The sequence below is a fragment of the Quercus suber genome, unplaced genomic scaffold (genome assembly GCF_002906115.3).
Source record: "Quercus suber isolate HL8 unplaced genomic scaffold, Cork oak 2.0 scaffold_173, whole genome shotgun sequence".
NCBI lineage: Eukaryota > Viridiplantae > Streptophyta > Magnoliopsida > Fagales > Fagaceae > Quercus > Quercus suber.
In genome coordinates this window covers 227,615-254,450 of record NW_027069633.1, presented here as the reverse complement: position 1 = coordinate 254,450, position 26,836 = coordinate 227,615, and the positions used below count along the sequence as shown (strand labels likewise).

At 31.9% G+C, this 26,836-nt stretch overlaps 1 protein-coding gene and 1 long non-coding RNA gene across 4 annotated transcripts; both read right to left on the bottom strand.

Annotated features, from left to right (window-relative positions):
• Positions 1-391: 391 nt before the first annotated feature.
• On the bottom strand, positions 392-3,302 carry LOC136069489 (uncharacterized). 2 transcript variants are annotated; one of them, XR_010630698.1, is made up of 2 exons: positions 2,194-3,302; positions 392-2,081 (listed from the first exon to the last, which is right to left on the bottom strand). It is a non-coding gene; the product is annotated as an uncharacterized LOC136069489 (long non-coding RNA). The 2 variants fall into 2 exon arrangements; XR_010630699.1 differs by having other exon boundaries at positions 2,245-3,302.
• A 5,997-nt stretch (positions 3,303-9,299) lies between these two features.
• Positions 9,300-11,026, bottom strand: LOC112008278 (transcription factor MYB62). 2 transcript variants are annotated; one of them, XM_065778084.1, is made up of 4 exons: positions 10,734-11,026; positions 10,510-10,639; positions 9,624-10,117; positions 9,300-9,535 (listed from the first exon to the last, which is right to left on the bottom strand). In XM_065778084.1, exons 1-4 carry the CDS (start codon positions 10,882-10,884, stop codon positions 9,504-9,506), a joined length of 807 nt encoding a protein of 268 aa, XP_065634156.1. In that variant the 5' UTR covers positions 10,885-11,026; the 3' UTR covers positions 9,300-9,503. The 2 variants fall into 2 exon arrangements, with proteins under 2 accessions (XP_065634156.1, XP_023896380.1); XM_024040612.2 differs by having other exon boundaries at positions 9,300-10,117.
• Positions 11,027-26,836: the final 15,810 nt, after the last annotated feature.

The following is a 26,836-nucleotide window of genomic DNA, read 5'->3' as shown; positions in this document are numbered from 1 at the left end:
TTTATACCAAAATTTAAGGGAGGAAAAAAGTCAATCCAAACATATTATGCATTCAATGTATTAGAAATAAATCAGCAAAAAAAAAAAAAAAAACAATTGGAATTGGTTGGATAAAAAAACCAAATAAATCTTACCTAAAATTACCAAAGAAATGATAGGTTTGAGAACTTTCTTTTTGTTGTGGTAAACACAGATTTGAGAATAAGAGTTCCATGACACCTTCTAACTAGTCGCTAACCCGTACGATACACATGAAAACTATTGATAAATTTCTTAATTAAAAAAAAAAATCAATATCTTGGTATAAATTATATACCCAACTAATAAAACTTATCATATACAAAGTAATAAAATCTATCACATACAATGAGATATCGTGATAACCAAGTGCTTGAGATCATATTTAGAAAATATATAACTAATTCAATACAATTAATTACACAAATATAGTTAATTCCATACTTGTTCAATCAAATATCTTTCATTAATTACATTAATCATTCTTGATGTCCAAGATGCATCTAAATTCTAACATTGCTAGTACAAAGATGCTAGACCTCAATGGGATTGAAAAGGCAACATAATGTCAATTTACACAATTGCTAAAATCATCACTTTCCACTATTGAGAGAGAGAGAGAGAGAGAGGTGGTTGTTGTGTTGCATCTCTTAAGAACCTGAATATTTTTTGAAATTGAATATTTGCATCTCTTAAGAGGAATCTACCTTGTACATTTTTTTGGATATGTAATTGACCCATAACAAAATAGATGTACCACATTTAGAGTATGCACATTTGGGAGGATAAAAGTAAAGTATTTGCATCTCTTAAGAAGAATCTACCTTGTACATTTTTTTGGATATGTAATTGACCCATAACAAAATAGATGTACCACATTTAGAGTATGCACATTTGGGAGGATAAAAGTAAAGGAAAATGAGAAAATAAACCCACCTAAAGTTTTTTGCTCTTCCTCTTATGAAAGATGCTAAAAATTAGGTTTATATCAACCTTTTAACCAAAATTCAACAATTTAATGATTGCATATAAATCAGCAATTTTGCCATTGTTAGTTGCAACATATATCTTTTTTATTTGAAACAAATATGATGCAATTTTGACAACCAAATTTTACTCAAAAGCCAAGATTAAACAACCTCAATCCTGCATTGCTCTAAGAAATCTGTAGAATCCTTACCCTGAAATAAAAAAGAACATGCCACAGCCATAGATTGGAGGCAGAACAAAAAAATTACTTGTTCACAAAGATTTCAAGATTTAAATTTGACAATACCACCCCTAAACTTGCTTAAGATACATAACATATAGCAAAAATACTCATCATAAATGTGATTAAAAAACTCTAGCACTAAATTACAACCCTCTGCATAATATTTTCTTAAAAAAAAGAAAGAAAAAGACTATCTTTAGCATTTTATCTTCAAAACATTATAATAGGGTATGCTACAAAAATTTGGAATCATTTACCTATTACTTGCTACTCCATATAATTCAAATCAAGATGTTTGATTTTTCCCCTCATCACTCAAATAGATTATCAACTAAAATTTTAAGAATAGCATTATATGCAAAACCCAGAAAAGCCCAACATTGAAAAGGACGAAATCAATAATTAAAAGTCTCTAAAAAACATTACCACTATCATGCAATATCCAATGAGAAGCAAATATATAACAAAATACCATTAAATAGAATAACACATCATCAAGAATATACCTTCTTTTCTTTTTAAAACTTCACCATTTGGCATCAATGTGGACACAAAAACTTATAAGTTATAAGTTGAAGGAGACAAAAAGGTTAATAACTATGTAGGTTGTCAAAAATGATCAATTGAAAGCATTAGAATATATGTTTTAAGGGTAACAATTCCTCAAATTCAATTTGTTCAAGGAACCTATAGAATCAAAGGCCAATCCTACAAATTATAAAGAAAATTAAAATAAAAGACATTGCGATGGCAAGTTATGTCTACCTTAAGCAATGTGTTCCAAGTTTAAGTCTTGAAATCAGCCTAACCCACCTCTCCCAAACCTTTTTTTAATTTAAATAGTAACTATCTGCAACATTAGTAACATTAATCATATATAAATCAAACGAGTTAATAAAATATACCATATGTAAACAGAAGTTAAAGAGAGACAAAAGCATTAAGAGAACAAAATAAGCAACCTTGTATCATTGAGGAAGGCCAAAATATCTTGCAATGAAAAGCAAGCATACCTGTACCAAAACCACCACAATGGTGGAAGCTATGACTTTTATTTCCTACCCAACACCATTTTTTTTTATAAGAAAACTTGTACCCCATTTAAGATAGAAAATTTTAAGTTTAAAAAAGGTAAAGGGAAATCACCAACCCAAGTTGAAGCTTAATCCTATTTATAGTGAATATGCAAAAATAACCACTACTTTTTGGGGCTAAAATTAAACCCATTGGTTAAAGCTTTTTAAGTTCCAAAAGTAGTGTTTCCCCAATAGCCCAAGCAAAACAGAAACGTGCCTCTATTTGAAAATGAAAGTTTCAGAGACAATATTTAACAGAAACAGAGGTAATATGTTTTGCCTATTAATCATCTTTTTTTTGTAATTTGAAAGTTTAAGAAACAGAGGTAATATGAAAGTTTTCACTTAACTGTATTTTGTCCAAATAGAGGTAATATGTTTTGCCTATTAATCATCCAAACAGAGGAAATACGTAACAGAAACAGAGGTAATATGAATAAAGCAAAATAAAGATGGTTAAACCCAAAAAGTAATACCTAAGCAGTAAAACAGAGGAAATATACCCTTTTGCCAAATGTTGAATGCAAATTTTCTAACCAAACCTAAAATTTGCAAATCAAATGTCAGAGAACCAAAGTCTGATGAGTCTGATTTATGGATTCAACAACACATCAAACCATAACAAAACCAATTACAACAAAACTTAAATCTCACCATAAAACCATAACCGAACCAACCAAAAAAGAAAAAAGAAAAAAAACAAAATGAAAATTAACATGCATAGCAGAATGAAAAACACATATTCATCACAGAGCAAAGAAAAAATCAAAATTAAATTGCTGAAAAACCCTAACAGAACAAAAGGGAATCGCTGAAAAACCCTAGCAGAACAACAGTGCCTAAAACAAAATTGGGGCAGAAAATTAGTAATTCCGTAAGACCCAAAACTCTAAGCAATCTTTTTTGTAATTTTCGTAATCTATAAATAGCTTGACTTGAGCCAAATAGGATTACAAAAATGTACCAAGCTTTAGAGGTCAAGACTTGAGCCAGCAAAGGCTACAGGGGCGGCCCAACATAGTTTTGGGCCTAAGGAGAAAAATTTATGCGGGGCCTTTAATACGTAAATATTAATTAAACAAAATTATTTAATATTAATCAAATTAAGGTTAATTTGATACATTAAATACATAAATAATACCAACAAGACTAATGTTAATTTCATATAGAGAATTGAATATCATAGTTGAACTATAAATATTAATAAAAAGAAATAAAAATATATTGCGATTGAAAAAGATACTTTATTTTGAATATAAGACGATGCATAGTTAAATAACGTTGTAATCTAATTTTTAATTTTATATTTTGATTTTGAGAGAGAGAGAGAGAGAGAGAGAGAGATAGATATTATTTGGTGTGTGGTTTTGTAGGATATTAGTTTACAAAAATCAGTCTCAAACTATTAGGGGAGATTAATCTATAATTGATGATTTAACACATTTGCAACATCTTTTTGAAATGTTTTAGGGTTTTAATTGAGTTAAGGTTCTATTGATCTTGTACTTTGAGAGTCTTAATAAAAATGAAAAAGAAAAATGCGCCAATTAAAAGCACTATAAAATGTTCAAAATATAATGTGACATTGTCTCTCATTGATGAACTTCATTAATTTAACTAATGAATGTTTATATCACTTTTTTATGATTAATAACATGGCAATTTGTAAGCCAATAGTAAACTTTGTAATATTCTTAACATCACTAATAAAAAGAAATGTACAATCTTTAGAAAATATATATAATTTTATAAAAATTTGGGCCTTTAATTATGAAAAGTGGAGCCTTTTTTTCTAAGGAAAATTTTGTTTTTTTGGTGGGGCCTTAGGCCTAGGCCTAACTTGCCTAGGCCTTGAGCCGGCCCTGTGTCAACCTAAATATGCCATGAACTTATTTAATTTTAACTTATAACCTATTAATTTTGTGTCAGGTTTGCTGGTCAAATTTTGCCAGCTCATAAATTTTGCCAGCCCAATCAAGCACTATCTTAAAAATTAAGAAAAGTCATTTGGGTGTCTTTTTCAAGTTGCCACATATTCTATGACCGAACTTGATTTCAAAAGATCATTAAATATGTACTGGTTGGGAACTGGATTCTATAATGAGAAATGGATATTTTTTTTCAAAGGATACAGATAGAATAGTCAAATCATTTCTAAAGTAAATTTTTTCTAAACACAATGTGGAGTTCCTTTTCTGTGATGGAGATTGGCTGATCAGTCTACTTTAATTTAATTTCAAACTAACTTTCTCTTCGGTCATGATCATGCCTGCCTGTTTTCCAATCAGTGAAACTTTTCTCTGTTGGAAAAACCAGATTCTTCCAGCTTGTATACATTTACGAGAGCAAGGATTTGTCAAGTCCATCACTGGCACAAAGAGCACATAATCTTATATTCCAATGATCTTTCTTTTGGGTCAATTTCAGTTAACCTACTAAATTCTACATTCATTGAGCCAGAACTGAACATGTGATGATAAGCTAGCACAAGCAGTGACCACTGAATAAGTCGTGTTGAACACATTTTGTCTATTCAGCAGTAAGATGAGTCTGTGTATCACGTGGAGAAACTTTCATATAAGCTCTCTCACTGATACGTGGATCCCGTGCCGCACACAAGATACCTTCAAATGTCAAGTGACATTATGCTCGTCAAGAGAATAGAAATTGACAACTAATAGCATAGAAAAATAGCGATGGTTAATGTAGAGGGATGAATACAATTCTTGAATCGCGAAACTCATGACTGAGCTTGATCGACGACTTCACAAGAGGATGACCAAGACTGCCTCTCTGAAATATTACTAATTATTATAGGTGGCAGAAATTTTGAATCCCAAATTATTTTAAAAATAATAATATTAAGTATGATGTCCAAGATTAATTGAATATTGATTAAGTGTGTGTTTTGTAGGTCTGCTTTGAGTTCCACATCACTTCAGGCATATACTTGACACAAACTTGACTAGTGTCAGGCTGTTGAGAGGTGAAACTAAAAAATAAAGAAAAAAACTATATGTGTGTGTGTGTGTAATACCCAAGAAAAAATTGGATTAAAAATTTAATTAACTATTTAACCTAGGACTTAGGGTCAAGGATTGAAATTTTACACTTCAAGAAACCCTTTTTTGTTTGTTTTGCTTTGTTTTTTTTTGTTTTTTTTTTTTAAAATTTATTTAAGAACAACATATAAAGATAATTAAGTCTTAAGATCAGCCACCGTTGGAGTTAAATGTTCAACACAAACCAAAATTTAAAAAGGCAAGGAGATTCAAGTCGAAATTTTGGAGCTAAAATGAATTAAAACACCTTTAAGGTAAGAAATCTTCCCTAATATATATTTTTAATCTTTTAAAAATTTTATAGTTTAGGGTTTTAGAATTTGGGGGTTTTTCATTATTAGATGGATTTAAGCCAATTGGGTGTGAATTACCTCATACTTTGATGAATTTTGGGTTTGATGGATAGGTTGTGACTCTAGGATATTAATAACTTGATTTTTGGGAGGATTTTAGTAAGTAAATTAGTCTAAACATGATCTTAAGACATAACTTTCATAAAAATAACTACACATTTGGTTGCTAGTTGAAAAAGTAAGTAGGAAATTTATTTGATTCATGAAAATGAGTTATAGAAAGAAAATTATGAAAAATGAAGGTTCTTGACAAAGTCCACTCGCAAGTCACGTCGTTGGGGAAGAGTGTGGCTCATTCCTTGGTCCGTTAGGTTCAACAACAACCCATTATGATCCGCTCCCCTAGAAAAGAATCAAAGACTAATGGATACCAGTTTGAGTCAAAATTCAGCTTAGAATATAGTTACTACAATGTTAAAAACTTTAAAAGTTTTTTTTTTTTTAATTTTTTAATTTTCTTTTTTGAGGAGAAAAAATTTTTTTTTTTGAAATTTTCCACTAAAGTATATTCCACTCTAGAATTATTATGTGAAAATTTTAGCATAGTTTTTTCATATGTCTTTACCGCGTGCAAAATTCTAATTTAATTTTAAAGACTCTAAAGAGGGGAAAAAAAAAATCATATTTTCACTTTGGGATCATAGTAATGTAAAAAATAAGGATAATTAAACTTTACTACGATAAACTATACATTAAATTATACTTTTCACCCTAAATTTTCAGAATGTATGGTTAGCACTATAAACTATAACTCATGTTACACTTTGCATCCAGCCACCAATTTCGCTGTTATTTTGGATGAGAAATTAAACTTTGGGGTGCATAGTGTAATTGTGAGTACATATCGTTTAGAGTGGTAAAGTATAATTTCTTATTTGTTTTTAAGGGATTGATTAGATGGCCAATTTGGTCTTTTTACTTAATACTGTCCAAGATACTAAGTATTCCGAAAGTTTAGGGTGCAAAGTGTAACTTGGGATATAGTTTAAAATGGTAAAGTGTAATTTTCTCTAAAAATAACTTAGCAGGTCCAAATTTAAAATAACCAAAATGTCATTTGTGGACCAAACTTTTACTGAATTGATGAACTTAAAATTTCACCCCACCCATTCCATCATTTTACATCAACATCCATATTTCCAAACACTTTTCTCAAGTTTGACCATGGTTAACCTAGGTTTTACCAAATTTGAAAGTTGGGGAAAAAAGGTGGATATCATGATCTTTCCAACGACACCTCTATTGGACCAAATGGAGGTCGAAAAGGCAAGAAAGTAAAGTTGCAAAGATGAGAAAAATAATGTGAATCCCACAAAAATCAAGTTAGCAGTGCCCTCTTTGCACTTGAATTTCTCAACTCTCACGCAAATTTGGTCTTAAAATTTGCTACTTTCTAGAACTAGAAGTGACTATCTATATCTTGGAGAAAACAACGTCTCAGACTATGTTTAGATTGTGAGATATCGCTCATACAAAATTGACAAAAACCAACTGTGGAAGCTCTTTCCATTTGGACCATCTTACGAGGCAAATAACGATTTTCATACTACACCAAATGACATATAGTCAAATTGTTCGAAACAACATAAAGGCTGACATCTGTGAAATTTTGGGGAACATATGAAATTGGTTGATGTCTTGATGATAATTGATACAACTTGGTATTTTAACTGGTATGCTATGCAACTAAAAAAATTTGCTATGAAATTTTAATAACTCTATAAATACTCTCAATTTCATAGTAAATTAAGTTGTCAAGTTGTGACTTGGGTCCATTACCAACACTACTTTTATTATGTTCTACTCACAACTTGACGACTTAACATGCCAAATTGAGTGTCTAAACTAAAGTTCACCTATACCAATTTTCCTCTCCATACTAAAATATTGATTTTATTTGTATTGGCCAGCGCAAAATTGTTTTCAAAACTTTGACTATTGCTCCTCGTTTCTTTTCTCACCCTTTGTCCTCCTTTCCTTTCCCTCCAAATAAATTTGGACGTTAAGTCGTTAGCTATCTTGGATGCTACTGTAAAATTAAAACGATTTCTTCAAATCAATTTAATGCTTTTATTGCTGGTGGGTCTATCCATTAGAGAAAGTCTAAGAGGCATTTGTTAGAAGATCTTGTTTCCTCGAATTGGCTCATTTGATTGGTGGGAATTTAGTGGATTGGAAAATGAAAGTAAATTTAAATAAATAAAAAAATGCTAAAGTTATAATCTTTTTGACAAATTACTAATATAGTGAGTGGTTAATACTAGTAAGTAAAAAAGTAATGTCAATGGTGGGCTCAAACGAGAATTAGTAAGAATTTATCACATTATCAGTTTGCAAAAATATTATAAAATAGTTTATGACTATAGCATTATTCAATTTAAATTAAATTCTCTCAAATCTAGCTTCTTTGAAATTAAATTGAGAAATCCAAAAGTCCAACTAGTTGGAGCAGCCCTTTCTTTTTCTCATTTCTGTATAAAATTTCCACATTTAAGCAATTTTCAACTAGAAAATTATTCAACTATACAACTTCTCAGTAGGACAAAGCAATTTTCAACTAGAAAATTATTCAACTATACAACTTTTCCACTATCCCACCAATTAGAGAAAATAGAAAATGGGAAGATGAAAAGAGAGATTAATATTATGAAAGTTAACTCCTCAATGGTTAGAATTACATCCCCTATCCAATCCTCTTATCTACGTGTCATGCCAATAAAATTGTTCTACAACTATAGCACACATAGTCCGAATGTGAAGCTGTTTAGTCCATCTGTAGGTTCGGGACAGACAGGTTTGCTACTCCTCTATTCCATTTTGAGATATCCCAAAATATTGTTCTGTTTCTAAAAATAAAAGTCATTAATTTACTAATATTCTTATTATACCACTATTAATTTACTAATTCAATTTTTTGATAAATTTTTTTAAGGGTAGTTTTGAAAACTTATACATTTTTAAAAGATAGACAAGACAATAAATAATGTTCCCTTAAAAAATTTGACTTTTTAAATATGACAAAAAAAGTGAGACAAAAGAGAAAATTATTAAGTACTCTTATAGTACCATAAATGTATATTCCCTCCTCTCACATGAATGGTGAGTCTCACCATGAATAGTAAGACTCACCATTCATGTGAGAGGAAGGAGTACACATATATAGTACTCTGGGAGTATACAATAATTTCCCGACGGAGGAAGTATTAAGGTCAAACGAGTAATTCTAAGACGATACCCTTTTTAATAATTATTTTACACGGTAAACTATGATGGACTACATATTACTCTCACATAAATCCACTACTTATAGTTTGCCACATTAAATTTGTGGCATGTGGCAATATCGGGACACAAAAGGTATGTTATAGGATTTTTCATATCAAACACATGGAAACATAGGCACCCCCACGTGGTAGCTGCTGAAAGGGCCAAAGAATAGTTCAGTCAAAGGTTTGAATCAATACCATGAGCCTCTTGGCTCCATTGGTACTTTTCTGCCTCCCCCATGAGAAGGGTGTGGGTTCAAAATCCAGAAGCTATAGCTCTCTTAAAAACTATCAATAGAAAAGAAAAAAAAGAAAAAAATTGGAATCAATGACGTTGCTTTTTTTTTTTTTGATACAAATATTCATCATTACTGATAACTTAATGACATAATTTTTTTTCAATAAAAAACAACAAATGACATAATTTTCCTAGAAACTAATCTATGTCACAAACTTCATCCACTTGTTTGTGGATTCTCCCCAAAACAAGAACCTATATTTCCCTTTCTAGTTCCTTATTTGCCATAGCCCATCCATGTTCCACATGCTACCTGAAAAATCATTATCAGCCCAGTTATTTTCTACAACATGGGATTTGCTACTTGAATCTTCAAAATTCTCCAGTGGTGAAATACTTTCCAAGTTGAAGGCTTCCATATCATAGCTATTGTTGTCAGCATAGTAATAATCCTTTACAAATGTGCCATCGTCATTGTTAACTTTAGCATGGAAATGACTTGTTGGACATTCTGAAAGTTGAGGGATTTGTAATACATTCATTGATTCTGACTCTGGATTCTGCTCATGGTGACCCAAACTTTGTATTGTTTCACTCAAACGAAGAGGTCCCTGCATCACAACTTGTGCAGGTGCTGTTGTTACTGAATGTTGATAGGCACTATCAAGAGGCTGAGGGATTGCTGAGTTCTGAAATAACACCCCTGAAGAAGATGACTCTTCTATCCTTTGAAGCAACCTCGGCATCCAATAGTTCCGAATAATATCTTGAAATGCTACGCTATTGGTATCAATCTTAAGATGCCGAGCTTGTTTCTGCACCCGAGTTCTCCAATAATTCTTGATTTCATTGTCCGTTCTTCCTGGTAGATGTTGTGCGATCTTTGACCACCTAAAATACCATATGAACAAGAACAACTATAAGAAGGAAAACAACTTACCATTATATACCTTATAAAAGATGTCTATTGGGGTCAAGATTCAAGAATCGAAAATTGCATTCAAATCAGACTATAACTATTTCTACAAATTCTATTTCACAGTAGGCAAAACCATGACAGTAATTCAAACACATGGTAAAAACATTGTTATCTTTTCTGAAGACAACTAAATTCAACGCGGTTATGTTTTTGACTTTAATTGAGGATTCTAAAGTATTAAGAGTGATGAGAAAATTGGACAGAGAGATTAGTTCATTTTTTTTCTAACATCCAAAAAAATACGCATTAATATTGGTCAAGTTCACAGGGTCCAAACGACATGAACATAAGATTGGACAATTACCTATTACCCCATTTGCAGTGGAGTTCAAGAATCAAAAGCTGTTCTTGTGGGCTAAGATTTCCACGCTTTACATCTGGTTTTAGATAATTTAACCATCTCAATCTGCAGCTCTTGCCAGTTCTCCTCAATCCTAAAACAGCAAAGAATATAATTAGTATAAAGATTGAAGTTCAAATAGCTAAATGTTACTAATCACAAGCTTGCATAGAATTCTCTAAGATTACCTGAACGTTTTGCTAGCAAATTCCAACGGCCCTCACCGTTATGTGCAATGTAGTGAATGAGCAGAGTGTCTTCTTCAAGAGTCCATGGTCCTCTCCGAAGTTCACTGTCATCTTCACTTGAACTACTTATGCTCTTACTACACGTAGACATGGCGATTCTTACTGATAAAGACCCCGAAAACCATGTATATGCATATAAGAGGAGGGTTACTTGGGTCTTGAAGCTTAAGTGAAGCAAATCACAACCAACACAACCTTTATATGTTACAACTGACAAGGTGTTTATCTGTGTGTGTACATATATATATATATATATATTTCTTTTCTTTTTCTTTGGAGGGGGCTGTCAAAATGGCATATTGTACTTTTAATCAACAATTCAACGTCTTTTTAAAACAGTTTCCAAATTAATATTTTAATCTAAATTATCTTTGGATCAAAGATAGAAATCATACTCTAGCATAATCTAAGTGTACGTGTGTAATACTCCTTTATAAATACTTGAACCCTAACACCTTTGCCCCACACCTCACAAGATTTTTTTTTTTTTTTTTTTTTTTTGTGGAGCAATTATCAAGCCAAGGGTACACAGTAGTCTAAATTACTCTTTTAACTTCTAAAATTTGAGATTTTTTTTAGTTAATCATCAAAATTTGATCCTGTTTTTCAAAGGGTCATTATGTTTATTCAGCAAAAAGATAAAAAAGGGTCATTATGTTCACTTAAAAAGCCATATTAAAAATAATTTTAAACCTTAAGATGAAAAATATAATTTTGATCATGCAGTTTCCATTTACCTTCCATGAAGCCTAAAACAGAAAATAGGAAATAATAATAATAATAATTTTTTTTTGGATTTGTCGGCTCTTTGGTCTCGTAGCCTGTTTTCAATTGGAATGAACTTTTTTCCATAATCACCATCCTAGGAATTTAAAAAGATACAACTCAGAAGTCCTTAATTGATTCTCAGTCAAACAACAGACCGAAATACTTTTTGCTTCTTACCATCACACAGTATTAATCAAAAGGAATCATTTACAGGAAAATAACAGTAATAGGTATTTATTTTATGTACCTTTTCATTGCTAATATAATTTTATAAAGGACAAAGTTTAGCTACAAAATTGATTATAATATAAGACTAAATCTTACTCAATATCTTTTTATTGAAAGTGAATTTTAAAAATTTACCATTAGATTATATCTTCTTTTATATATTTCATACTTGCAAATTTTCTAGAAAATTGAAGTTAATGGCTATGTCATCAATAAATTGTTTAAATTGCAAGTTTTTATAGTTTAAAATTATGCATAAAATGTAATCTTATAGATCATATAGTAAATAACGTCTGATTGACATAAAATTTGATAAGTATATTAAGAGTGTAAAGAACATGCAATCTAATGGTTAGATTTTCAAAATATATAGTAATATTTATTTTATCGAGTAAGGTTATAATCTTAGTCTACAATCAATTTTGTAACCAAACTTTTTCCTTTTATAAATTATTATCAACTCAGAGATAGAACTAAGTTAATGACCGAGGGAACCATAATTAAACCCCTCCCATTAAACACCATTTTTTATTTATTTATTTATAATTTTAGAATATATTTACCCCTACCATCCCAAGTTATTTTTTTTTATAAAAAATATTCTATAAATATTTAAAATTTGGTCCCAAAATTTTCTAAATCCCAAAAATTCAATTGACTCAAATAGATCAAAAAGGAGCCAATGAGGGCTTGGCTGAGTGGGTAAGGCTCGGAAGTTTCGTGCAACACACCTAGGTTCGAGTCCCGCTGCCCGCAGGCTTTCGTTGGTGGGTAAACTTAGTGGTGAGGTGTCCTCACAAAATGTGAGGTGACTCCCACACAGAGGGTACAGAACGGGTATCGACTACGAACTCCTTGACCGAGGCCACTGGCTCCCTACCCGGGGGTGTAATATGATCATAAAGACTCCCATTTTTAGCTTCTCCAAAAAAAAAAAAAAGATCAAAAAGGAAGAAAAATGGAATAGTTAGCTGGTCCATTAAAAAAAAAAACTACTTGTCAACATATAAAACTTTTTAAGATTATTATTATTATTATTATTATTATTTGGTGTTTCATGCAGCTAGTATCCTATTGTAAACAAAAAAGCGTTTCTTAATCAAGATAAATTAAGGAAAAACTAAGAAATAAATCCAATAATTTTCAAGCAATGTTAAGGCAGTTCTTTAGCTTTGTATATTCAAATGTACAGTTCCTTTTTTATTTATTTATTAATATATGCCATATTTAATTCCCCCAGCCCTCCAGATTTTGACCGAAATGATGGTATATTCAAAGCACATAGATCAAAAAGAATGAAAAATGGAATAGTCAGCTGGTCCATTAAAAAAAAAAAACTACTTGTCAACATAAAAATTTTTTTAAGATTATTTTTTTTTTTTGGTGTTTTATGCAGCTAATATCCTATTGTAAACAAAAAAAGTGTTTCTTAATCAAGATAAATTATGGAACAACTAAGAAATAAAATCCAATAATTTTCAAGCAATGTTAAGGCAGTTCTTTAGCTTTGTATATTCAAATATACATTTCCTTTAATTTATTTATTAATATGTGTCATATTTAATTCCCCCAGCCCTCCAAATTTTGACCGAAATGATAGTAGATTCAAAGCACATAGATTTTTTTAGTCATTATTATTTTTGTTCTTGAATTGGATCAAATACAAAGCATATAGATTTTTTTATTCATTTTTATTATTTTTCTTCTTGACTTGGATCAAATACAATGGTACGAGAATTTTTAAATAGTGTATTTGTGCTTACTTTTCTAATGTTTCTATCATAACCATAGTATGAGTATTTTTATTCCTGAATATAATATTGATAAAATTAGACTTTAGAACAATATATATTTATTTATATATATATTAATGAGCTCTTTGATTTTGTACATTTTAAGAAAATTGCAAGAAAATTAATACATAATCAATCTTATAAGATTTTTAGAATTTAAAAGAACATCAAATTCCATTTATAAATGATTAATATATTCAGAAATAATTATTTTGTATCTTATTTTTTTGTTTATTTTTTATTAACACTAAATAGTAAATACATTTTAGTCTTTTATTTAAGTTCATACTTGAACCCCCATCATAGGTAAAGTTCTGGTTCCTTCCAACTTATTGTTACAGTATATTTTTCTTTTTCTTTTTTTTTAATATTCTCATTGCTTATATATCTATATATATATATAAATATTATTTGCGCTTTATTGCTTGAGCTAATATTTAAGGGCCAAAATAAGAAGAAAACAAATAATCCAGCAAAATGGTACTATTATTTTAGTAATGTCTGGTCAGGCACAGTGGTCCTGAATATCACAGGTGTATAGTATATAGATCGAAAATTTAAAGGCATGTATAGCCATATGATTGACCAAGCATTAAAAAAGAGAATATGACTTGTTGATTAGAGTTCTATTCTTCTACTCAAAGATGATCTTGTGCAATCGAGCTAGGGACCCAATAATACCAAGAAAAGTGAAAGAAATAAAGGGAAAAAGTTAATTTCTTGAAAATGAAACTATATGGCATGTTCGTGGGTAATTGGGTTCTTTCGGTTCTCCAAGACTTTCTTCTTTCTAGATTTTCTAAATATGCTAAAGATGAAACGTGCTTGACTGAATAAAATATTATACAATAGACTATTTTAAAAAACGTGAAGTTATTGGTGTTTTGCCTGGTGAAGGGCGGCATTTGAAGCTTGCCTGGATTCTCAGAACGTGACCCTTTTTTATGTATTTAAATTTCTTTAACTTTTGCGTGGTTGTCATATATATGCATATGATGTCTGCTTCGCACTACGACAGTGCAGCTTCCCTATGTGGTTCCGGTTTCTCCAACCCCCCCATCACTGTTCAACGACAAAGATAGAAAAGAGATCATTGAAAAGTCTGCTAAATTTGTCAGTGCAGCTAACTTTGACGCTTAACGGTGCTTTACTGTTCCGTCCATGTCGCATCCTCTTTGAGGATTCACATTGAAGGGTTCAACTGTCCAAGTGATGGTTAAGAGTCAGAATACGCTGCAGCGAGTACATGCAGTATCACTATCATAGCAGGTGGTCCCGGAATCAACCCGCTATGAGAGAGACACGACATATACGTGTTAAAACTAACCTATTATAAGAGAGATGTTACGTATACTCGTTGTAGGTTATAAGTTTTTTATACCCGTTGTAGGTTATAAGTTTTTTATTGTTAATGACACATTTTGTTGTGTTCTATATCTATAGTTCAAATCTCATCTCTCTCGATTCTCCTAAAAAAAAAAAAAAAATCTCATCTCTCTCATCCTTATTATCTATCTATCTATCAAAAAGAATATCCACATAAAATTAATTATATCCACATCTTGAGTAACCCTCAAAAGATAAAACACACACTCCGAGAGAATAATTATGTGCATCCATGAGATTATTGATTTAAATCTTTTTGTTAATTTTTTGAGGTCATTTTTAAGAGATTTCTCTATATAATAAATTGATGTATGTGGGATGAGAGAACTATACATTACACACTCAGAGGAATTCTTAGGTGCTTGAAAAGCACTAAACAAATGTTTAATTAAATTTTAGTTTAAAATTTCAGTTTTTTTATTTTTTTTATTTTTTAGCTAACTTACCTTTTAGTTTTTACATATATATTCACGAAACTCTTTATTTCTTTTTCTCTCTTTTCTATTTAAATACTATTTTTTACTCTTTTTATTTACAGAGACACTTTAAATCCAGCAGCCGAGATTGGCCGCCTTTTCTTTTGCAAGATTGGCCACCCCTTGGCTTAGCAATCCAATGGCCATGCTTGGCCACTCAAAGGCAAGATCGGCCATTAAACCCCAAGATTGGTGTGAGACCAGTAAGTAACTTGCTAGATGTGAAAATTTAGCGATTAGAAAATTACAACATTAACTTACAGTAGTGATTAGAAAATTTAGCTACTACGTACGTAGTTAATATATTCAAGCAAAATTTGGGAAGAACTAACTCAATTTTGACTAAATGGTGAAAGGGGCTATCCTGAGTTAGAAAACGAGAATGGAAAATCAAATTTTTTAAAAAAGTAAAAAAAAATTAAAATATTGCCGATTGTCATTTAAAAGCGACAATATATAATTTTGAACATCCAAAAAATAAAATAGTACACATTATGGTAAGGCATATATTTGGTATGCAATCAATAAAATTAGAGCCCCCTCCAAAAAAAATAAATAAATAAATAAAAAGATGTGATGAGGTTTTTGTTCTTCGTTAGGATTGACGTCTACTATGAAAGTGAACGAATTAAAATGCAAGACTTGTGGAAAAGATTTTCCTAATAGAAGAAGAAGAGTATACGGTGGTGACCAATGATAGGATGATAGAGAAAACGTCTAGGAGGACTTGACATTCTGTTGGAGAAAATGAGAAGTTATACCGCAAATAATGGTATAAACTAAGTTGCAGAGAGCTGGGTGATAGAAACTGAGGCGCGGATTAGGTCATTTTCTTGAAATGATTTATGCCTACTCGGTAGTATTACCGATACAAATAGGTAATTTGACATATTGTCCACAAGATACAACAATGAACAAATAAACAAACTCAACAACTCACTTTACACTTTACAACATAGTTTTCAGACCTGGACCGTTCAAAAAACCGATAAAGGAAGAGGCTCAAGATTTTTAAGGTTACACCGAGGTTCAACTGAGGTCGAATTGTGATGATATCATAATTAATTTAAATAAAGGTATTAAATTTGTAAATATTAGCAAAATTGACTAAAATATCTAAAAAATGAACCAAACTTTCAAATAAATTTTCATGATATTATAAGGTTAACATAAAATAGTACATTATAAGGTTAATAGAAAATAATATAGCATAAATAAGCATGAATAAATATTGTATAATAATCCTTTAAGTATAAATTATTTATTAAATAAAAATCACTTTTAAAATAAATTCATAAATAGTAAATTCCTATGCAAAGGTATTATTCTTAAATCACAAGTTAATTTATCAATGAAAACAAATTTAGTAATATTTAATACATTGAGATAGAGGTGATATGGAAGTTTGGAAACTATAAATCATGTAAATCTAATATAAATTTAATAATACTTCAAATTAGCTCACAAGGAGCTTACCTGGTTTGTTGGTCACAGTGGCAGCCATAGTGCTCAAAAGGGGAAGGTCTAGGTAAGGCTGTCCACGGATTGAGTTTATGCCCAACCCGGAACCGACTCGCTGGAATTGGGTGAACAGTTTAACGACCTGCCGCCGACCGTAGACGACCTTAGCTCGAGTCGAATTGGTCTCCAGTGGACAACGGTCGAGTCGGTCGGCCTCGGTCTAAGTTTGAATCACCGGATCTTCACCGGATCAAGCTTGAAATCACCACATCAAGCCCAGATTTGAGCAAAAATCACCGGATCTAAGCAAAAATCAAAGAAAAACCATAACATCAAGCTTAGATATGAGTGACAATCACCAGATCTAAGCAAAAATCGAAGCAAAAACCCACACATCAAGTTCAGATTTGAGCGAAAATTTCTTCTCATCGCCGAATCTAAGAAAAATCGAAGCAAAAGCATGCGCAAATTCGAGCAAAATCTTCATCTCACTGCCGGATCTAAGCAAGAAAACCTAGATCTTCACTGGATCTAACCAAAAACTACCAAACCTTCACCGGAATACTGAAGAATTTGAACGAAACTAGGAACTCCGGCCTTCTTTCATGGGTTTCGTCAGTCGGATTAGGTATATCAGGTTTTGAAGAAGAAAACCTGCCATCCGACCCGCCTAAATCGGTTTTTGGTGGCGAAGACCTGTCTCCAACCGTCACTGGCATCAGGTCGGCTGATTTACGGGTTGGTTCGGGCGGTTTGGACGGGTGGGTCGGTTCCTGAGTTAGCTTGGACACCCCTAGGTCCAGGTTCAACACCCAGCAATGCCATTCAAATTAAATACAATCAATTGACCTTGTTGAACCTGCCTATGATTTGGCCAGTTTTTCAGGTTGAACTCTAGTTCACACGGTTCTCTCAAATCCATTAAAAGCTTGGTTCTTGCATATAAGAAATGGTTTTATGATTGATTTAGGGCTAACCTGGTCGAACTAGTCGGTCTAGTTTGGGTTTAAAAACCATGCTTTGCAAATCTACACAAATTTGTAAGGTAGACACTCCATAGATTTTAACACCTCTTATACCCAAAAATAAGAAGGATTTATTTGGAAAAATGACATTTTCCCACCCTAAACCATACTTAATTTTACACTTTATCCCCCCTGAACTATCGGAATGCACAATTGACCCTCCAAAGTTATTAACTCTATTCAATGTCCACCCACCCCTTCCATCTGTTTTTTGGTGTTAAGTAAGACAGAATTAAGCATTGAAAGATCAATTTACCCCTCTCCAAAATAGAAGATAGATGGTAAATTGGTATTTTAATGCTAAATTTTGTTAGACTTACTAGCAAAACAGACGATAAGAGCTTAAGTGTTACAAAGTTTTTTATTTAAGGGTTGATAGTGCATTTTGATAGTTTAGGAGGCAAAATGTAAAATTTGATGGTTTATGGTGAAAAAGTGTAGTTTTTCCATTCTATTTTTGTTGGTTTAATGGATGAAATGATTTAGAAGAGTAGGTGGCTATGGAAGGAGTTTAGGAAGAATCCTAGGTTAAGGAGTAGACCAAAGTTATAAACCGAACCCAAAGTAATCTCATTTGATGTATTTTAGGAGAGAATCTACTTTCAATAGTACCATCAATCAAAGCACACACCAAAAAAAAAAAAAAATCCTCTTTTGCCATAAGCTATTGCATGCACCCAAAACATGCATTAGATCAATATCGTTACGTGACAAACTCAAAACTCGAGATTAGCATTGTAGCAAAAATATGGTAGACTATATTAAGGGAATAAAGGAAGAGGTTTGATGATGTAGATCAAATCATCATGGCCTTCTTGGACTCTCACGCGGTCCTGAAATCATCGAGCAACGCAAATAGGCACTAGTAGAAATCATAGGTCTCGGAGTTGGAATTGCATTAAATTTAGCAAGCTGAAGCGAAACGGCTTTTTGAGCAATATTTTTCACTATGTCACAAGGTACCCTCTAAAATGGTGAATTCCTCCATTTAAGCCCTGAAATTGTGATTTTGCTGTTTATAATAATTTTAGTTTCCTTAATAACTTTTTGTCCAAAAGTCAAAATAAAGTCTAACTTGTTTTGGAATGATCCTTAAGATCAATAGTTTATGATTTTGCATTTAACTCAATTTTGCCATTTTTGGTAAATTTCAGTATTTTGTCACCTAATCGCGTAATTAATGCGAATTAGGGTTTTAGATGTTTTTCTTAGTATTTATATGTTTTGTAGCCATCAGAGACAAATCAGACTATTATCAATAAACACAGATGTTTTGTTAAATTTTCTTCTAGTGGATTTTAGTTTTTATTTCTTTGTGGATTTAGGAAAACCCCATGTGAATTCAAAGTTTACTACTAGAAACTAATAGTTTAGTTTCTATTCCATCAAGAGTATTATGTGTACTTTCTTTAGGCTTCTGCGACATCATTCAACAATGGTTTGAGATGACCAATTCCAAGTACAAGCAAGATAATGACAAGAAAATGCGCAAAAATATCTTCAAGGAGGGGAATTAATGGTGATCGTCTACCTACTAAATGAAAAATTCCTACTAGTACCTATAACAAGTTAAAAGACAAGTATTAGTTGTTTCATATTATCCTACTGGTACCTATAATTAAAAGACAAGTAGCATCCACAGCAGATGTGCCAAATATGCCAAATATTTGGCACATTTGGCACACCAAACACAAAAACAGAGCATTATCAGATATTCTAAATCTCAAAAATTATGCCACATTGCTACAGTACCGTCTCAAATATGAGACGGTACGGAGAACAATGGCAAAATATATATTGTTATTTTATTCCCATTTTCTCTCCTCATCACAAATATCTCTCTTCGTCTTCTTATCTCTATCTTCTCTCTCATCTCTATCTTCTCTATTCATCTTCCACAGCACGCCGATCACCAAAGGCCACCACTCGACGCTGCCGATCTCACCAAAGACCACCACTCGACGCCGCTGACCATCTGTCTTCTCTATTTTGCTTTGGGTTCCTTTTTTCTTTTCTTTTTTTTTTTTTTTTTGGTTTCGTTCACGTTTTTTGGCTACGGTTTGATGGGTGGGTTCGGATGGGTAGATCAGTGGTGGGTGGGTTCGGGTTGTGGGTTATGGCAGTGGGTGGGTTGAGATGGTGATGGGCCGATCAGTGGTGGTGGGTGGGTCGGCTGGTGATGGGCAAATCGGAGGTGGGCGAATTAGTGATGGTGAATCGATGGTGGTGTTGATCTTTGTTCTGATTTGTTTTTGTTTTTGTTTTTCTGTTTTGGTGGTTGTGATTTGATGGTGGATTATTTTTTTTTTTTTTTTTTTTTGGTGATTGTGGCCGCAACAATTTTTATGGTTTTTCTAGTGATTATGGCCGCAACAATTTTTCTGGTTGTTATTGTAGTTGTTGTTGTTGTTGATGATGATGATGATGGGGGAGGAATTTAGTATATTATTTTAATGTATAGAATTGAAGAATAAAACATCTGATAAATGAGATATTGTAAAATGATATGGTAAAATAATAAAGTAGGCTTTTGATATGTCAAAATAGCATTTTTTATAAGACAGCTGCTACGAATGCTCTTAGTTGTTTCATATTATCAAGAAAGTCCATAGTAATTAATGCATACATTGTTGTACTCTAGCCAAAATTGGCTATTCCTCTACCTTTAATGTCACTAACCTATTAGTATTACCCTTCAGATGAGCCAGTAAATGTGAACCTGGGGTTGAGTTCTTTCCAAGTAAGGACTAATGTAAAATCAACAATTCAAACTTTCCTTGAACAGAGTGATAGTGAACAATTGCATGAAGTTCATAAAGTAAAAGGTACAGGAAGAAATCAACGAGATAATGATGGAATCATGTGAACTTTGGTGACCTAAAGGGAATTGACATGAGTATTACTATTCAGACGAGCCAGTAAATGTGAACCTGGGGTTGAGTTCTTTCCAAGTAAGAACTAATGTAAAATCAGCAATTCAAACTTTCCTTGAACAGAGTGACAATGAACAATTGCAAGAAGTTCATAAAGTAAAAGGTACTGGGAGAAATCAACGAGATAACGATGAAATCATGTGAAATTTGGTGACCTAAAGGGAATCGACATGAGGATAAAAAACAACATTGCCTATGCTCGTGATCTATGCCACTTTTTGGTCAAATTCCTTCATTTAGAATTTTGTTTACTTTTAATTTTATCTTTTGTTATAATTTTCAAATTGAAATTAAAAATAAGTAGGTCCCGTTAGTTTTAGTATGTTTTCTATAATCTGAAGTATTAATTTATGTAATTTTCTCAAACTATCATTCATTTATTTATTTTTAGTCAAATTTCTTACCTACCACAAGTTAAGGTTTCCTAAGAATTTCCTAGCTGGTCTAGGACTTCTTTATTAGAAATTAGTGATTATAAACTTATAGTCCCTTGGCCATTTAGACTATTCAATAATAACAATTTTAGAAAATGTCCTCTTATTCTTCTCGTAGATTTAGGGATAGAATCAAGATTCAAACTTAGGAGGGGTCAAAGTCCTTTGTTCAAGAATTTTAAAAAAGTTGGAATATTAATACCGGAAGTTGACAACGATACATTATTAGCATTAATTTTTTAATTTTTTCTTTTTTTAAAAATCAATAATAGATATTTATAATCAAGAGTTCTGTAAGTCAATTAGTACGTCTTAATATTTTCAAGCTAACTAAAGTTAGACCAATTCTTTATTCTATCCACATTATAATTTTTTTTTTTAAGTCTATTTATTCTTTTCACCTAATTATATACCTAATATCTTCATAATGCTATATATAAAAGATTCTTTTTTTTTTTTTTTTTTTCAAAACAAAACAAAAAAAAAACAAAAAAAAACAAAAACTATAGTTAAAAGTTCAAATCCATGTCTAGTATTACATTAATAAAACAACTAAAATAATGGTTGATCAACATCATGCACTAATATTTAGCAAAAAAAAGGGTGAGACAATTATCGGTGTCTTGGTTAAGGATTTTTTTTTTATTTTTTTTATAATTACTTGGTTAAGTTTGAAGTAGCATAAAGATGTGAGATCTTTTCCTTTAAAAAATTGACATTTTAAAAAAGTAGTAAAAAAAGAAGAGAAAAAGAGATTTGTTAAACAATCACATGATAATGAATGGTAGTTTTGAGTCTTCAACTAGGTAAATATTAAAGTTTTTCCCATCACTACATTAATTTAGCTAATGCACAAAGTTTATTACCAATAGACTAATTGCACACATACTCTGGTGGCAGTTTAGGTAAGGCACAAAATAGAGAACAGTGGCTTTGTTAAACAATTACATGATAATGAACGATAGCTTTGAGTCTTCAACTATGTAAATAATAAAGTTTTCCCATCACTACATTAATTTAGCTAATGCACAAAGTTTATTACTAATAGACTAATTGTACACATGCTTTCGTGGCAGTTTAGGTAAGGCACAAAATGGTAGATTGTTATTGTTTCACATATGTATTACATTTATGCATGCATGCCAATTGTGTCCCAAAATTAATAAAACATTAAAAATTAATGAAATTCTATCATTAAAAAAAAAAAAAAATTTCCGTGGGTTGTATTAAAGAATAGCAGCTTTTTAAAAAAATAAAATTTTTCATGGATTGAGTTAAAGACACCAACTGATCCAAGTTGTTGGTGACACTAATTAGTGTGTGGATGGAATGATTAACAAAATAGAAATTGTCTCTGTGACTATGAAGTGGAGTTATTTGAGAGGGACAAAGAGCTCTAAAATGAGAGGTAGAAATTGAGTAAAGATTATTGGGTTTTTGTGATTTGTTTTGTTAGGATTTATAATTGATTTGTTATAATTTTTTTTTACTTAGACCGTGTCCGAAGATTTTTTTTATTATCTGAATATGTGAATTGTTTTTTAAATTTTCCTTCTTGTCTGGATTTGTAAATTGTCCAAATGTTTAGCTAAATGTTTTTCTTGATATTCTTGTGACAACAAAACAATGGATGATTTGATAATGGGGGATGGCCCCCCTCAGTCCTAAGGTAGTTCCTACCCTGAGTAGATTTCAAAGAACCTTTGCTTGTAGATTCAAGTAGTCACTAAGTCACCTCAAAGATTTTAGCGTTTATGATTGAAATATACGTGTTCTGCTATTACTATTATTGTTTTTTTTTTTTCTGCTGAGTATACAATTTCTTATGGCAGTCACGCTCCATCAAGTAATGTTATGTTTAGTTTAAGCTTTTGTGTTAACTCAAAAGCCAATTTGGTCTCTCTAAAGATTTCGTTTCAACTCAGACTTGTCGGTTGTCCGCTATAAGAAGTTCAAGCCTTAGGTATTTGCGTTCGTCATCATAAATTACTACCACAATTGTGATTATAATATGTTTGCCAAATTGTCAAAACGAAACTTTGTATAGAGAGAAAGAGACAGAGATGAGAATAGTAACTAGATAACGAAGAAGACATGGGCTCAAAGATAACAATGACAGAGATATACTTTGAAGCTTCAATTGACAACTGGGGATAACGATAACAATGATGAAGAAAACGATTAACCGTGATTAACGGCGAGTACCATAATAATAACAAACAAGAAAAATATCAACATCATCGAATATACAAGAAGAATTTTCGATAGGGTCTGCTATACTATTTGCATATTGGACATGAATTCAGCAATATCTCATTCACGCATGTTCCAAGTTTACATCTTGTAGTCAAATTTTGGTAATATGTATGCGATTCCAGATTTGTTTAAAATTGACTTCAAGAATATACTAATTGATTATACTACCCACTTGACTATTGTCTGCATAAAATTGCTATTTTGTGTTAGATCTATTGACCATGATTACATGGTTTGTCAATCTTCAATTTTTTTGAGACACCCAAATCATGACAAAATTGAATCGTACATGGTGATTACCACTGGATGTGAAATTTGATTCCATGGGTTTCAATAAGTGAAGTCGATTACAATCATGAATTTGATTATGTCATCTTTACCATGGTTGTGCTGTGACACGACGGGTGTCAAAGCTGATTGCTTTTATAATGAGTGGTTTATTTGGATAACAGTTTGAGAGATAATCCTCGTATGAGCCTTGATAACTTCCCCCCTCCCCCCTTCTTTATATACTGGACAAAACTTAGGTACAATTCCTTAAGTTCTCATTTTAAGATTTAACCATGTGGTTACTTAATTAAAAAAACACTTTTATTCCATAAGAAAAAATTTACATGGCAGAATCTTAAAAGATGAACTTAAAGAACAACATCTAAATACTGTATTTAAGTCTTGCCCTTTTATATTTTATCGGCTTGGTGATAATCTTGTAGTTTCAATCACTTCAAGTGATAAAAGTTTCTTATTGTGAAATAAAGGACTTGGAATGGAATCTTTTGTGGTAAATTTGTGGAAGGGCCAAATAGAAGGAAAGTTGGCACAAACACCCCTCAAGTTTAATAAATTTAAATTTAAATTTAAAGAAATAAGTAAAGTCAAGCTCAAAATTTCAATACTCTTGAGTAAAGGCTAGTAGTACATCACAAATAAAAGCCAAAAATGTGCTAGACAACAAAAGGATAAGAAAGTGTAAATGATGTTTTAAACCTGAATCATTCCATACATACACAAAGATGAAGAATTTAAGAGAGGTAGTAAGGGAGAGAGTGAGAGAGAGAGAGGACTCTATTGTGTTGCCACGTACATACAACACCTTTAATATTCAATTGCTCTTATGTGACTCAAAAACTTTGAGTGAAGTAAGTAACTAGGTTGAGCTAGTAACGAAAGCTGTTAACGCAAGACTCGATGGTGAGGTTTAAGGTTTTGCACTCATTTGGATACTGTGTTTTAAATCAACGTCTGCGGCTATTAGGAACCTAGAGGTTCCTACTGGGGATGGGTATGAATTATAAGGGAATTGATAGGAATTAGAGGGGAATGGATGGGGATTGTAGGGAAATTGACTTAATTCAAGGTAGTCACCCTCTATAGAGAAAGAGAGAGATTAAGAGAGAGAGAGAGAGATGCACAAGAGAAATGCACTAATGCACTAACAAAATGGTTTATTCTTCATTGATATCTAATATTGAATTACAATAGTGTATTTATAGGAGACTAGCTCTAATCTCATTGGCCCACATGGCTTAAGATAATTGGCTGACTCGCTACACATAAAACTAAAAACTTCAAGCAGCATTCCACATTTCGATCAGAGAGAGCCCTGCAAGTGCCCCAGCCACTTGTCATAACGCCTTTCCACCAAGCTTGTGACTTTAGCCTGCCCGGCTCACAGTGCCATCATACCCGCGGCCCAGTCTCACTGCCTTATCTTTCTAGCTAGCTAGCACTCCGGCGCCCGGCGCTCTCGTGCCCTTTGCCTTCTTGCCTTAGCACCTTGACCGGCACCCTCATATGACCCAACTTAGCATTATCGCTTACCTCGTCAACCCAGCCTGACGATCAAAAGCCTTACTAGCACTTCTGAAGTCTCCCGCACCAACGTTCATGAGCAACATATGCCCTATGAATTAAACCATGTGTTAAATAAGCTACATGTGCTTAAATCCTAACTAACTCATCATAATCTCAACTAACTAACTAACTAAAGGGATTACAACAATTATTTCATATTCCTAACAGCAGTTGGCATTTGTAGTCTGTGGGACCCACGACTACAATAGCTAAACTATCACGCCCAAGACTGAAAAATGCGTGCATCAGTGAGTCCTGTGCACTGTTCACGGAACCCACAAATTCTTTTTTCAGCAAAATTTTCATTAAAAATGGGTCCCACAATACTATTCACACATTTAAAATTATTTTGCTACAGTATTTTTAGTTTTCAGTTTTCAGCAATAAGCGGTATTCAAACAGGCCCTTTATAGCATATTCAAGACATCCCTAAGGAATGATTTTCCTTAAGGTCGAAGCTATTAATTGCTATGATGTTAAACAAGAGGTAAGTTTTGGGTTTGTTTTAGTTTAGGTAAAGAAATAAGGTGATTTAGTCACGATTGAAGAAATTTGTTAATTAAATCTAATTAGCTAAGCCTTCTAAGCTAAATCGGCACAAAAGGAAGCTGCAAAATGTGACAAATCTCAGAAATCAATAAATGATTCAGCATGCTTTTGTGGGCTAAAATGGGTTAAGTCGTGATTTCAACCATGTAGAATAGAGTAGACATGGTTAAATTTTTGTGAAAGTAGCTAGCAGGTGATTTCATTTATAGATACTCAAATTTTGCAAGTGAACCTTATCCATTTAACAAAATCTACATTTCGGTCCATGAAAGAACCAAAATAGGCCAAAGGCCATCATTAGAAATGAATCCTACCTTTTTTCTTTTTTTCTTTTTCAAAAAAAGGTAGAATTCATTTCTAATGATAGCCATTGGTCTAATAAAACACATGTATCTTGGTATAATAGTAAAAAGCAATAATTATGGTGTACATGTTTTTCATTTCTTAACTTGCTAATAAAGAGCAAAAATCTTGAAAAGTTGATAATAATCATGAAAAAAATGTCATAGATTGAAGTGCTTACTCCTATCTATTTAAAAAACCAAAACAAAACGAAACAAACTTGATAATAATCTAAAGCACCCTTCCCTATTCTTAGCAATTCGAAACCTTATGTTGGGCCCAACCACAAGTTTGTGCCTTGGGTTGGGCTTTCTAATAACACTTTGAAAGATTATTAAATGTTTACATGCTTTTTTTTATAAGTAATAAAATACTACTAATAATTAGGGTACATTTGGATACAACTTATTTTATTAAAAATTGAAAACTAAAAACTAAAAATACTGTAACAAAATAATTTTTAAATGTGTAAATAGTACCGTGAGATCCATTTTTAATATATTTTTTTAGTAAAGTGGTTATAGGTCCTGTGAACAAT

What these genes read in the sequence shown, in the direction of transcription:
- LOC112008278 (XM_024040612.2), bottom strand. Translation starts at nt 10,884, where the DNA reads ATGTCTACGTGTAGTAAGAGCATAAGTAGTTCAAGTGAAGATGACAGT. An exon ending in TTTGCTAGCAAAACGTTCAG is followed by an intron (nt 10,640 to 10,733) that starts GTAATCTTAGAG and finishes TTGCTGTTTTAG; the next exon opens with GATTGAGGAGAACTGGCAAG. An exon ending in CACTGCAAATGGGGTAATAG is followed by an intron (nt 10,118 to 10,509) that starts GTAATTGTCCAA and finishes ATGGTATTTTAG; the next exon opens with GTGGTCAAAGATCGCACAAC.